We start from the raw sequence: 14541 nt of genomic DNA, 5'->3' as shown, positions 1-14541 counted from the left end.
AAAATTTGACTCTTCAGAAGATACTGTTAAGAGAATGAAAAGGCAAGCAACAGACTAGAAGGCAATATTTGTAAGTCACATATGTGATAAAGAACTTGTAATAGGGACTTCCCTGGTGGCACAGTGGCTAAGAATCCACCTGACAATGCAGGGGACAAGGGTTCAATCCCTGGTCCGGGAAGATCCCACATGCCGCAAAGCAACTAAGCCCGTGTGCCACAACTACTGAGCCTGTGCTCTAGAGCCCACGAGCCCACGTGCCACAACTACTGAAGCCCACGTACTCTAGGGCCTGCATGCCACAACTACTGAGCCCGCATGCTGCAACTACTGAAGACCAAGTGCCTAGAGCCCATGCTCTGCAAGAAGAGAAGCTACCACAATGAGAAGCCCACGTACTGCAACGAACAGTAGCCCCCCACTCGCCGCAACTAGAGAAAGCCCACATGCAGCAATAAAGACCCAACGCAGCCAAAAAAAAAAAAAGAAATTGTAATAATAATATATAATAAGGAATGTAAAGGAATGCAATTCAATTTTTTTTTAATTTGGTTGAGCTGGGTCTTAGTTGAGGCAGGCGGGCTCCTTAGTTGCAGCATGTGGGCTTCCTTAGTTGTGGCAGGCAAACCCTTAGTTGTGGCATGCATGTGGGACCTACTTCTCTGACCAGGGATCGAACCCAGGCCCCCTGCATTGGGAGCACAGAGTCTTAACCACTGCACCACCAGGAAGTCCCCGTAATTCAATTTTTAAATGGGCAAAAGATTTAAACAGATACTTTACTGAAGAAGATATATGGATAGCAACTGAGCACATTAAAAGATATTCACCATCATTCTCATTAGGAAATGCAAATTTAAACCCAATGAGATACCTTTATATACCCAACAGACTGGCTAAAATTAAAAGACTGACCATACCAAGTGTTGATGAGTATATGGAGGAACTGGAACTTATGGTGGGGATGTAAAATGGTACCACTTTGTTCCCATGAGACCTAATAATTCCACTCATAGGTATATGCACAAGAGATCCACACAAAAACTTGTACACAAATGTTTATAGCAGTATTATCAATAAGAGCCAAAAAGTGTAAACAACCCAAATGTCCACCAAATGGTGAATGGATGAAGAAAATGTGGTATATCCATACAATGGAATGTGGTCCAGCAATAAAAAGGAATGAAGTACTTATACACGCTCCAACATGGATGAAGGATGAAAACATTATGCTAAGTGGAAAAAAAAGTCAAAAAAGATCACATTTTATGATTCCATTTATATGAAATGTGCAGAATGGGTAAATCTAAAGAGACAGAAAGTAGATTAGTGGTTGTCTAAGGCTGGGGAAGGGATTTGGGGTGAGGAGTGGGGAGTGACTGCTAATGGGCACAGGGTTTCTTTGGGGCACAAAAATATTCTAAATTTAGATTGTGATAAAGGGTGCATAACCCTGTAAATTAATTAAAAAACATTGAATTATACAGTTTAAATGGGTGAACTGTATGGCATATGAATTATATCTCAGTAAAGCTATTTTAAAAGTTTGGTAGTTTCTTAAAAGTTAAAAGTAACCCCATGATAGAATCCAGCCATTCTATTCCTAGGTATTTACCCAAGAGAACTGAAAACATTTGTCCACACGAAGACTGTACACCAGTGTTCATAGTAGCGTCATCTGTAATAGCCCCAAACTGGAAACAACCCAAACAAACAACAAACAACAAACAACCCTGTTGTTTGTCCATCAACAGGAGAATGGATAAACAAATTCCTGTATATTCCCACCATGAAATACTACTCAGCAACAAAAAGGAATCAACTATTCATACACACAGCAACATGGACAAACCTCAGAATAATTATGCTGAATAACAGAAGTGACAAAAAAAAAAAAGAATACTCCATGATTCCATTTATATAAAATTCTAGAAAATACACCTGAACATATGATAATCAGTGGTTGCCAGGGGAAGGTGAGGGAGGGACAGAGAGAGGCAGGAAGGTGAGATTCCAACAGGTTACTGGAAACTGGGGTGTGGGGGGGGGGGGAGTAACGTTCATTACCTTGACTGTGGTGATAGTTTCATGGTTATATACACATATCAAAACATCAGCAGTTATTATATGTCAATTATACCTCACTAACCAGAAAAACAAAAGAACACAGATCCTAGGGCCATGCTCTCAGAGATTCTGATTCAGTAGATCTGGGTGGGATCTGAATAACTCTAGCTGTAACAAGCTCTCCAGGTGCTTCTGACCGTCAGTCAGGTTGGGGGACCCTGAGCGGAGTGCAGGCCGGCGCTCCTCAATCTTTACTAGTCACCTGTGGATTTGTTCAAATGCAAGTTAGTAGGTCTGGTGTGGGGCTCAAAATTCTGCGTTTTAACAAGGTCCCAGTTGATACCAATACTGCTAATTCAAGACCACGCTTTGCCAGGAGCAAGGGTAGGGAGACTAAAATGATGTTACATATGAAGGAATCTAGGAAAAAAGCAAAGCAATGGGAGAATTGGATGAAAGCGGTCAAAAGGTAAAAATAAAGTATTACTGCTTCCCTCATTTAAAAAAAAAAAAAAAGCAAAGCAAGAAAGACACTGAGCAGGAAGAAACTTTCAGAGGTGATAGATACGTTTACAGCATAGAATGTGGTGATGAGTTCACGGGTGTATATTTATGTCCAAATTCATCAAGTTGTATAAATATGTACAAAATTTTGTATGTCAATCACACCTCAAAAGTGATTTTAAAAAAGTTTTACGTCGTCTCCCTCTAACCTCTTCATATATAATTTCTTTTTTTAAAACATAATAAAGAGGTTTATTCTTCCTTAAAAAAGAAGAAGGAGAAGGAGGAGAAGAAGAAGAAGAAAAGAATGAAAGGCAGTGGAGCCAGACAGTGGAGGGTAACGCAGAGCAATCTTGGACATTTCAGCTTTCTATCGGCCACTGTAAATGTTTTAGGAAGGGTGTAATATGATCTAATCTGTGTTTGAGGAAGGTGACCAGCAGCAGGTGAAGGAGAGACTGGCATGGCAAAGAGATACCTGCCAAAAGTTATTGCAAAAATAGGCAGAGGATGGGAACAGGTTATTCACGTTCTCTCCTCTCTCTCTACTCTGAAACTGGGGCAAAGCTGATTCCACAGGTTGAAATCAAGCTGTGAGAGAAACAGGTATAGATGCTGGAGCCAAGAAATACAGGTGTGTGCAGGAACAGAAGGAGGAGGTGGAAGAACAGGATCCACAAAGGTAGGAGGGAAGTAGGATGGGGAGCTGCATCGCTAAGCCTGGCCAAGCCTATCTCTTTACCATGTCTCACGATGGTTTCCTGCTCTCTGTCCCCGCTGCTCTGGGAAGCAGGCACTGTTGTGATGGGTAAAATTTTGAGCACCACCATGGGTCAGATGGTGTCCCCCACCCCCCCGCCAAATATGTTGAAGTCCTAACCCCCCAGCACCTCGGAATGTGACCTTATGTAGAAATAGGATTGTTGCAGATGTGACTGGTTAAGACGAGGTCATATTGGAGTATGGTGGGCCCCTAAACCAACATGACTGTGTCCTTATAAGAGGAGGAGACAGGGACACATGAAGGGAGAACGCCATATGACAATGGAGGCAGAGGTTGAAATGCTGCAGCTGCAAGGCAAGGGACTCCAAAGACTGATGGCCACCACCAGAAGCCAGGCAGAGGCAAGGACAGAGTCTCCCACATAGGTTCCGGAGGGAGCATGGCCCTTGACATCTGGATTCAGACTTCTAGCCTCCAGAACTGTGAGATAATGCAGTTCTACTGTTTTAAGCCATCCAGTCTGTGGCAGCCCTAGGAAACTAATACAACTACCCACTGCAGTATAGGTAAATTCGCTTACAAATTACATGTATATATACTACTGCAGTATAGATATATTCACTTATAAATTACATGTATATGTACCACTACATGTATATGTGTTTAAAAACACAAAAACAGAATTTTAAAGGATGGGATATATTGGTTACACAATATTTTTAAATTATTTTTACTTCATTAATGATATAAAAAATTCTTATCAGGCAATAAAAAGACATGGAGGAAACTTAAATGCATATTACTAAGTGAAACCAATCTGAAAAGGCTACATACTGTATGATTCCAATTATATGACTTTCCAATTATATGACATTCTGGAAAAGGAAAACGATGGAGACAGTAAAAAGATCAGTGGTTGCCAGGGGTTGGGGGATGGGGAAGGATGAATGGGTGGATCATAGAGGATTTTTAGGATAGTGCAGTTACTCTGTATGATACTGTGATGATAGATACATGTCAGTATACATTTGTCCAAAACCATAGACTGTACAATACCAAGGGTGAACCCTAGATTTCATGGACTTTGGTTGATTGTGATACATCAATGCAGGTTAATCAGTTGTAACGAGTGTACCATTCTGTTGATAATGGAGGGGTCTGTGCCTGTGTGGGGGCAGGGGATGAATGGGAAATCTCGATAGCATCCTCTCAGTTTTGCTGTGAACCCCAAACTGCTCTAAAAAATAGTCTTTAGAAAGAAGATCTTTCAGTGAGCAGTGTTATTAAATAAGCTTCATTATTTTTAAAAATCCTGGTTAAATATCATGACACAGAAATGCAAAGATATACTTCTAAGTTCAATTATTTTCCATGGAAGTTTTCTCTTAATCACTGTCATTACCAAAATATAAAATTTAAAAACAATGTCCAGTTTCAAATGGAAGAATTGCATCATTGCCTATACTTATTCCAAATATGCAAAACTTTTGTTGTCATGTGGCGATTAATTCCCACCTTCCCTAACATCAGTCATTTGTTCTTGCAAACTAATCAGAAAGTGTTACAGTCAATAAGTTTACAAACCCACTAGAACTCTTCACTGAGAAATTTTAAATCAGTTGAGAAAATTGTTTCCTGGCTTTTTAAGTGTGAACTTGTGAGAGTTATTGCATCTTCTTCAGGAGCAAAATCACATAATGATGGAATGATTTCCATTGACCAGTTTTCAAAATGCCCCTTTCATAGCATGAGTATTTTTGGAAAAGTAGTTACATTATCACTCCTTAAGAGAAATATACTGTTATGTCTTTGAAGAGACATATTTCGTGTTTGTCTTTTCAGCAACATCTGTTAAGTAGCTTACTACTGAAAGCTTTTTGTTATCGCAGAAAAAAAAGAAAATTAGACACCCATCTTTATGTAAAAGAAAAATGCATAAAGTAATCTTTAAAATGAGCAAAAAGTTGAGAGGAATCCCTCTCACTGATTTCAGGACTTATTATATAGCTACAGTGGTACTGACTATGTGGTATTGGTGGAGGGGTAGACACATTGATCAATGAAACAAAAAGGAGAACCCAGAAATTGTTCCACAAAACTACAGCCAACCGATTTTTGACAAAGGTATAAAAGCAACTCAGTGAAGGAAGAATAGTCTTTTCAACAGGTTATTCCAGAGTATTTGGATATCCATAGGCAAATAAACAAACAAAAAGAAAATCTAAACATCACACTTTATACAAAAACTAACCAACTCAAACGGATCACATACTTAAATGTAAAGTGCAAAACATAACTTCAGAAGATAAGATAGGAGAAAATATTCAAAACTTAGGGCTCGGTGAGGAGTTCTTAGACATGACACCAAAAGCTTGATTCATAAAAGGAAAACTTGATAAACTGGACTTCATCAAAATTAAAAACTTTTGCTCTGTGAAAGACCCTGTTAAGACAATGAAAACACAAGCTACAGACTGAAAGAGAATATCTGTAAACTACATATTTGATAAAGGACTGGGATCTGGAATATATGAAGAACTCTCAAAATTCAACAGTTAAAAAAAATCTAATTATTTAGATAGTGGGCAAAAGACATGAACAGACATTTCACTGAAGAGGATACACAGATGGCAAATAAGCCCATGAAGAGATGTTCAACATCATTAGCCATTAGAGAAATGCAAATTAAGACCATGATGAGATCACACACGTGCGAGCACAGCTAAAATTAAAAATAGTGACAGGGACTTCCCTGGTGGTGCAGTGGTTAAGAATCTGCCTGCCAATGCAGCGGACATGGGTTCGAGCCATGGTCCAGGAAGATCCCACATGCCACGGAACAACTAAGCCCGTGCACCACAACTACTGAGTCCGTGTGCCGCAACTACTGAAGCCCGCGTGCCTACAGCCCATGCTCTGCAACAAGAGAAGCCACCGCAATGACAAGCCTGCGCACCACAACAAAGAGTAGCCCTGCTCGTGGCAACTAGAGAAAGCCCATGAGCAGCAGCGAAGACCCAACACAGCCAAAAATATTAATTAATTAATTAATTAATTAATTAATTAATTAATTAAAAATAGTGACAAATGGTGGTGAGGATGCAGAAAACTGAATCACTTATACAAACCTGGGAGGAAAGTAAAATGAAACAGCCATTCTGGAAAACATTTTGGCTGGTTCTTAGAAAACTGAATATACAACTACCATACAACCCAACCAACTTGCTCTTGGATGTTTATCCTAGAGAAATGAAAACTCATGTTCACAAAACTGTACTTATGTTTGCAAAAACCTGTACACAAATGTTTACAGCAGCTTTATTTGTAATAGCCCAAAACTGGAATGTCCTCCAGTGAGTGAAGGATTAAACTTGTGGTGGTTTTCCATCCACACCATGGAATACTACTCAGCAATAAAAATGAACTATTGAAACATGCAACAACCTACATGAATTTCCAGAGAGTTATGCTGAGCGAAGAAGGCTAATCCTAAATGGCTATATACTGTATTATTCTATTTATATAACATTCTTGAAGTGAGAAAATGATAGACACAGAACAGATTAGTGGTTGCCAGGGGTAAAGGAACATGTAAGGGGTGGGAGAGAAGAGGGTATGGCTGTAAAAATGCAACTGTGAGGAATCTTTGTGGTGCTGGAAATATTTTGTACTTTGTATCAGTGTAGATATCCTGATTAGGATACTGTACTATAGTTTTGCAAGCTGTTACCATTGTGGGTAACTGGTTAAAGGGTACATGGGACCTCTAGGTACTTAATTTCTTACAGTGTAAATCTATAATTATCTCAAAATAAAAAGTTTAATTTTTTAAAGTTTCTAATAAATAAATGGATAGATAGGAGTTCTGATATTTTCTGCCCACACCCTAATGAATCATCTTTGGCACACCCTGTATGAGAGATCATTGGCATATGCTGCTAGGCCCAGGGGGATAGTCCCTACCCAGTCTTTGGGTCCCTTTAGCTGTTCTCAACATTCTCTTGAAGTTATCTTTCTTAAATGCAATCTTGATCACCTTGTTTCCCCAAATCATTAGTCTTGACAAATAAGGACCTTCTGGCTTTAGTCCTTTATCCAATATATACACCTGAACACCAAACTACTCAGTTTCCAATGGCGCAAAACCCTGTGTGACTGTGACGTACCTGAGAATGGGCACAAAGACCTCTCTATACCCTTATCTTATCTCTAATTAACGTATTTCCTAACTTATCAGGTACCCTAGCACATATGAGGAATGCAACAAATCTTGATTTAAATGTTTATTACCTTTGTTTATTACCTCCTAAGAGTCCAGAGGTGTTGATTCTGTGTTGCATTCAGAACACTAACCTGCGATCACTCCTGCCAGGTACACCAGCCCCACGCGGAGGCCTTTGTGGACCATTTCCAAGGGAATACCCAAAACGAGCTGCATAACAAGATTCCCCAGGATGTGCTGAACTCTGCAGAGACAAACACAGTTGTCAAACATTATGACTAGCCCAGGCAGTTATTTCCTTGGGAGATTAACAGCATTGATGTGTTGTTTCTAGTTAAGAACTTGCTTAACTTGAATTCCACTTTCCAATTTTTTTAGGCGACTTTTTTAAAAAATAAAATCTTACATGAAGCTTCAATATGTAAAGCAGATAAAAGGACATTTTAGAAGTACACTTTTGTTTTTTGTTTTGGCCGCACTGTGAGGCACATGGGATCTTAGTGCCCGGATTAGGGATCGAACCCGTGCCCCCTGCAGTGGAAGTGCGGAGTCTCAACCGCTGCACCGCCAGGGAAGCCCCAGAAGTATACATTTATTTTATAAGCTCTGTTTTACAACAATTACTGATAATGTCAAACAAAGAGCAATGAGGCTTCTTTAAGGAAAATAAGCTTGCAGTTACGGGGTTTAGATGACAACTGCCATCATATGTCAGCTTCAACATCTGCTTTTGTTTTGGTTGCACAGTAGTACTGAGAAAATACTAATTCACTCATGTTGAGTCTAAATGTCAATAGATTTTTTTTGGGGGGCTGCGTTGGGTCTTTGTTGCTGAGCGCGGGCTTTCTCTAGTTGCGGGGAGCGGGGGCTACTCCTCCTTGCGGTGCGTGAGCTTCTCATTGCGGTGGCTTCTCTTGTTGCGGAGCACGGGCTCTAGGTTCCCAGGCTTCAGTAGTTGTGGCTCGCGGGCACTAGAGCGCAGGCAAAGTAGTTGTGGTGCATGGCCTTAGTTGCTCCGCGGCAGGTGGGATCTTCCCGGACCAGGGCTCGAACCCGTGTTCCCTGCATTTGCAGGCGGATTCTTAACCACTGTGCCACCAGGGAAGCCCCGAAATTTCAACAGATTTTTAAACAACCTTCAGGATGTTTAAAAATCCTGAAAACAACCTTCAGGATAGTCTTTAATGAAACAGAGATGGGAAACTTCATTCCCAGTTCTACATTAAAGAGGTTTTTTTTTCAAGTTTACCAGAATGAAAAAAAAAAGTTTACCTAGGAACAATAGCTAAAGTTGGTATCTCCCATGTACCATAATTTGCATATAACATTTTTGAGTACAGATGCTTTTTATTATACTTTTTAAATTGGGAAAAATATTTTTAAGTGAAATTCACATTATTTTACTTGTCAAACCCCACAAGCATCTCTGGAGAATCTCCGAATGTAATTTAGCAAATTCCCACATTACAGTAATCCTTAATTTACTTGCCATGTAGCACAATGCTTTATTTTTTTTTTAAGAGATTTTGGGTTAAACCAAAAAGTTAAAAAATAACACAGGTGTTGAATCTTCCACAAAGTGCAGCCGCTTTCATATTAGTTTTAGGGATTGTGTTTTTGCATTCTAATTTACTTAACAGATATCCAGCAGACCATTGAAGAGGTTCTCTGGGCAAACCCTACAGAACAGATTACTTACCTTTAGGCGACATGTGCCTCCAGCCACAACTATCACTGTACAAGCCATCTTCAAAGACATGTGAGAGGTAACACGTAATTCAGCACAGAACAGTCTAGCCAGGACAGTTATACCAATCTTATGGAGGCCTCAGACATAAACAGGTTTTTGAAATATGTGCACCTTGTGAATTGGAACAAGAAGTTCAAAGAAAGCTATCCCATCCTGTCCTCTGGGAACAGTGTGAGGACAAAGTGACTAATAGCACAAAACCGCAAAGAATCACCCCAAGCACTCTTTCCGCTGCTCAACAGCTAGAGTAGAAGTGGCATAATGCTGAGATCCTATCATATACCCAGAAGAGAAATACTAATTTTTGTCATCCAAATTCTATGCACCCTTCAAGGTCCAACTTGAATCCATGTCATCTGTGAAGCCATCCCCATCCTGATCATCCCCTTTTTCTGTTTATATTTCTGTAGTTAATCCAACATCCATTTCTTTATCCCTTGTCTACCTCCTCTAGTGAGGGTAGAAGAGCTGGTATTGATTTTCCCAATCTCTCTTAGCTAGGGGTAGCCAGGTCACGTAGTCCTGGCCAATGAGATGCAGGTAGGAACACTGCTAGGAGACTTTTAAGAGAGCCTCTATCTAAACAAAAGGGATAGATGTGACCAGTACCTGGTACTACCTCTTCCCCCTTCCTGCTTTGAATGCAGAGCTACAGCAGCCAACTTGCAACCATGACAGAAAGGCGAAGGGAAAAGCAGAGATGTCAGCACAGGATCGAGTCTTGGCTTCATTAAACAGATGAACCAACCAGCTACTGCTGGGCTTCTTATATGGGCAAAAGATTTACCTACATTTGTTTAAGCCCCTGTTACATTTTCTTGTCACTTGCATCCAAAAGCATCCCTAATTTATACAACCGCATATGTGACATGTCCTACACAGCCTTGCGAATTCTTTTTGAGCGCCTTACTATATGTGTCAGACACTGTAAAAATTGTTTAAAGCATTGTCTCATTTAATCATAGCAACCTTATGAGGTAGGTACTATTACCCCATTTTAAAGATGTGGAAACTGAGGCACAAAGAGGTTAAATAACTACAGTATACTGTAATACTATACTGCCTTGCATTACTACTTAACTGACTATTCCCCCTTATAATGTTAAAGTCTTTGAGTGCAGAAGCCACATTTGCTTCGAACATACTTGTTAAATGGAAAACTAAAGTGTGGAAGTATCCACAGAAATGGGGCAATTGGTGATTTTGTCCCTAACTTGTCAAGCCTCTGAGCCCTGTGTCCTGCCATGGATCCCTATTTAGCCACTGGCCAGAGTTATCTTTCAAGGTCCAGGGCTGGGTAGGTTGCATACATGAAGTTGGCCTCATCTGAAACCCTAGGAGTCCACCAGAGAGGAGGGGCCAGCAGCAAGCTGCTCACTGTCTGCAGTGGGCATGGTGAATCACGGATTCTGAGCAAGGTCATTGAAGGCTGTTAGCATTTAAGAAACTGTAAGCAGAGACTTCCCTGGTGGCACAGTGGTTAAGAATCCGCCTGCCAATGCAGGGGACGCGGGTTCGAGCCCTGGTCCAGGAAGATCCCACATGCCGCAGAGCAACTAAACCCATGAGCCACAAATACTGAGCCTCTGCTCTAGAGCCCGTGAGCCACAACTACTGAAGCCTGTGCACCTGGAGCCCGTGCTCCTCAACAAGAGAAGCCACAGCAATGAGAAGTCCGCTCACCACAAAAAAGAGTAGCCCCCACTCGCCGCAACTAGAGAAAGCCCACGGGCAGCAACAAAGACCCAATGCAGCCAAAAATAAAAAAATAATTTTTTTTAAAAAACTGTAAGCAAAAATGGCAGGCTCTACATCACCTATTGCTTGTATTATTCTAAATGAACGTTATTATACACTCATCGAAATGCTCATGAATTAATTTTTTAAGTGTTTGGCAGAGGTGGGGAGGATGGCACTGATGATTCACATTTTCAAAAGAACATTTAACAACATCACACAGCTTGAGGAACACACTTTTGGTTTGGTAACGATTTCTCTTCTCATTAATATTCCTACAGACATACCAATATTAGGCAGTTACAATGCAATACAAAGTACACTGGACCTAGAGTTAGCACTAATGGGTTGAGATCCTCACTCTACAACTTAGCTGTGTGACACGGAGCAAGAGTCTACATCCCGTAAGCCTCAGACACGAAACAGCAAGGCCTCCTAGGGTTGCCATGAGGATCAAACAAGATTATGGACGTGAAAGTGCCTGATCAATAATAAAGCACCGAACAAATGCTCGGGGTTACAATGACTTATAGTCACCTCTGACATCAGTGACTTAACTGTCAGTCCTTACCCAGCATGCACCAGCATGTATGAGATAAACCTCCAGGCTTCCTCCCTCTTCTCAGGACTGTAGATAAAGGGACTCTCCAAGATGCCCGTGTCCAAGGTGATCCACTGTTCCTGCGGCTTCCACACAGCATAGTAAATAAACACTGCCAGCTGACAGGGAGGGGCAGACACAGACGTTAACCACACCTTCTGCAGAGAGAGGCCCCATTAAAGCCCACGGGCACTACCTCTGTTTCAAACAATTAGCTCTCAAGAGGGCCACTCCCTAGCATGTGCTCAGAAGATGACAGGAATTCAATTCCCTGCCATATATCTGACCATACAACTGTGGGCACTTCCTCCAGCGATTAGGAGCAGCTGTAGACCAAACTGCAAAGAAGAATCTTTCGAACCCACTTTCCTCTCTTAAATACCCACTGCCCTCATCTTCCCAAACTCGCTATTTGGTCGCTCATTTACAACTTAAGATGAAATTAAGTCACTGCTGGTTTCTGAAGAATAGAGGAGGGAAAGGGAAAAATAGTAACTTTACAGTGGAGAAACCTGGCAAATACGACCTTAACCAAGTGATGAAGGTTAATGTCACAGGGATGTCATGTGGATGTCCCCTATCCTCTGCTCCCTGACGTGATCTGATGAGAAGGGTACTTCACTTCTGTGGTCTTCCTCCCTCAAACCCATAACTTCAGTCTAATCACGAGAAAAACATCAGACAAACCCAGATTGGGGGACATTCTACAGGATACCTGGCCAGTACTCCTCAAGACTATCAAAACCATGGAAAGCAAAGACTGAAACTGGGAAGTGGACTTCGCCTCCCCAGGAGCGGTACGTCTGTGCACGAGCCTCACGGCTCTGCGGCAGCAGCACAGGGCAGCGGAGCCCGAGGGGTAGGGGTACGGGCAGGGGTACGAGCAGGGGCAGGGGCGGGGCGGCTGCCGCCACAGCCGGGAGTCGAGACACATTCGACGCCATCGTGATGGCGGATGAGAGGTTTCACGGGGAAGGGTATCAGGAAGGCTATGAAGAAGGCAGTAGTTTGGGTATGATTGAAGGAAGGCAGCATGGCACGTTTCCTGGAGCTAAAATCGGATCTGAGATCAGGTGCTACCAAGGTTTCGCTTTTGCTCGGAGATGTCTCCTGCACAGTTGCTCCACTGAGAAAGACAGCAAATAGGTGAAGGTCTTAGAATCGCTGATTGCAATGATTCAGAAATTCCCTTATGATGACCCTACTTATGATAAACTTCACGAAGACTTAGACAAAATTAGAGGGAAATTTAAGCAGCTTTGTTCATTACTAAACGTTCAGCCCGACTTTAAAATTAGTACGGAAGGTTCTGGACATTCATTTTGATGACAGACGAACAGACAAAACATCAAGGAACAGATGTTCGTATGTTAAGTGTTTAAAAATGTGATTAAAGGCAAAACAATGATGGGGGATTCAGTGTTTTGCAGGGAGGGTTCCAGCTTGGCCGGTGAAAGGGCTTCCTTCCCCCGAGGTCTGCCTGCATCGCCTCGGTGCCCCCCACAGGGCCCCTCCGCACAAGCCCGTCCTTTGTTGGGCCCTGTCTGCTCTGCAGTCTGAACACAGCCCTGGCAGAGCCCTCGCCGGGCTGCTGTCTCTGATCCAGGGTCCAGGCCGTTGGCTCACGGTTTCTCGCCACCTGGCAGGCCTGGCTGGATATAGACTCGGGTTGGCTCTGGATAGGATAAACCTCCCATTTATCCCCCCAGGCTTTGGTCAGTGCTCAGAGGGACAGTTTTTTAAAAAATGAGAGCCACAGGGTTGACACGAAGCAGGTTAATGGGAAAGAGTGATGGGTACTGTGACATTTATTGACCCTTGAGATGCGCCAGTGCTGTGACCTGCTTCTCATGTTTTATTTAGTCCCTTCAGGAGCCCGTGAGGTGGGCGTTATTCCTGTTTTATAGTCGAGGAAACGGAGCCCCAAGAGACTGCCTGGTCCAAAGGCAGCGGGCGGCAGAGTTGGGAATCCAACCCCCATCTCCTGGTGCCCGCTCTGGAACCTGCGGTCGCACCCACAGGCTCGGGGTCCCTGCCCGCAGATGCCCACTGTGCCCCGTGGAGCCCTGGGGTGTCGTCTGTGGCCATGGACGTGGGCGTCTGGCTGAGAGGAGGAAAGGCCAGCCCTGTCCCCAGGGAGCCCAGACGTGCTCTTCCTGTGTCCCCGGGTGGATGGGGCTCTGTAGCATCAAAAATGGTCAAGGGGAGGGGATTTTAAGGCCACTGCTCTATGTGCAGAAACTTTGGAGCCTTACTGCAGTCTTCCTTTTAGTGTGAGTTCTCTGTCTTCTGCCCGGACTTAAAGGCATCGTCTATACATGGTGAGGTCCCGGCAGGCCAGTCCCCCGTGAGATGCGTGGCTCCCGGGCATTTCTCTGCAAGTGATGGCCCGTGTCCAGGCCCCTCGGGCACCCCGGCCAGAGCCCTCTCCCCACCCGCTACTGGCCCAGGGAGCAGATCTGGAAGCCGTGAGTGAAATTAGCACACGGGTAGCCGTGAATCCACTCCAGATTTCAAAACCATTCCAGAGCATCTGGGTAGACTGTGCTCCCCTGGCAGCTGCTGGGGGGGGTCTCTGCAGGGCCTGGGACGCTGGCCCTCACCATGTGCCGAGGAGGAAGAAACGGCTTCTAGTTGTTGGAGGACAAGACTCCGCCTTTATCCTGCTCGGCCGTCTTATGTGTGTCTTGCTGTAGGTTCCTGGCCTGCAGTCCCAACCTCAGTTCTGCGGAGCCCAGGGCTGGGCGCACAGCCTCAGATGTGCCTTCGTACAGACACCAGCGGCGCTCATCTCTGGCTGGTGGGATGAAAGGGCTTTTGTTGTCATTTTCCTGGGTGGATTTTTGTGTTTCCTAAACTATCTGTTTGGACAATGTATTATTTTTATAATTGGAGAAAAAATAAACAACATATTTTAAAGCAAAAAAAAAAAAAGA

The 14541-nt window shown here is 43.0% G+C and overlaps 1 protein-coding gene and 1 pseudogene across 2 annotated transcripts in view; one reads left to right on the top strand and one right to left on the bottom strand.

The window, feature by feature from the left end:
- Positions 1 to 14541, bottom strand: part of RHBDL2 (rhomboid like 2) — a 97287-nt gene that overhangs the window by 11486 nt on the left and 71260 nt on the right. Inside the window, exons 3-4 of the mRNA XM_082389010.1 lie at positions 11576 to 11724; positions 7649 to 7761 (exon numbers count right to left, since the gene is read on the bottom strand). Of these exons, the coding sequence (XP_082245136.1) occupies positions 7649 to 7761; positions 11576 to 11724 (262 nt within the window). The remainder of the gene's footprint in view (positions 1 to 7648; positions 7762 to 11575; positions 11725 to 14541) is intronic.
- LOC309610525 (protein LTO1 homolog pseudogene) lies at positions 12269 to 14539 on the top strand (annotated as a pseudogene). The gene has a single exon. The product of its transcript is annotated as a protein LTO1 homolog pseudogene (transcript).

Source organism: Balaenoptera borealis, assembly GCF_965194805.1.
Source record: "Balaenoptera borealis genome assembly, chromosome: 1".
Classification (NCBI taxonomy): Eukaryota; Metazoa; Chordata; class Mammalia; order Artiodactyla; family Balaenopteridae; genus Balaenoptera; species Balaenoptera borealis.
This window is presented reverse-complemented; position numbering and strand designations above follow the sequence as displayed.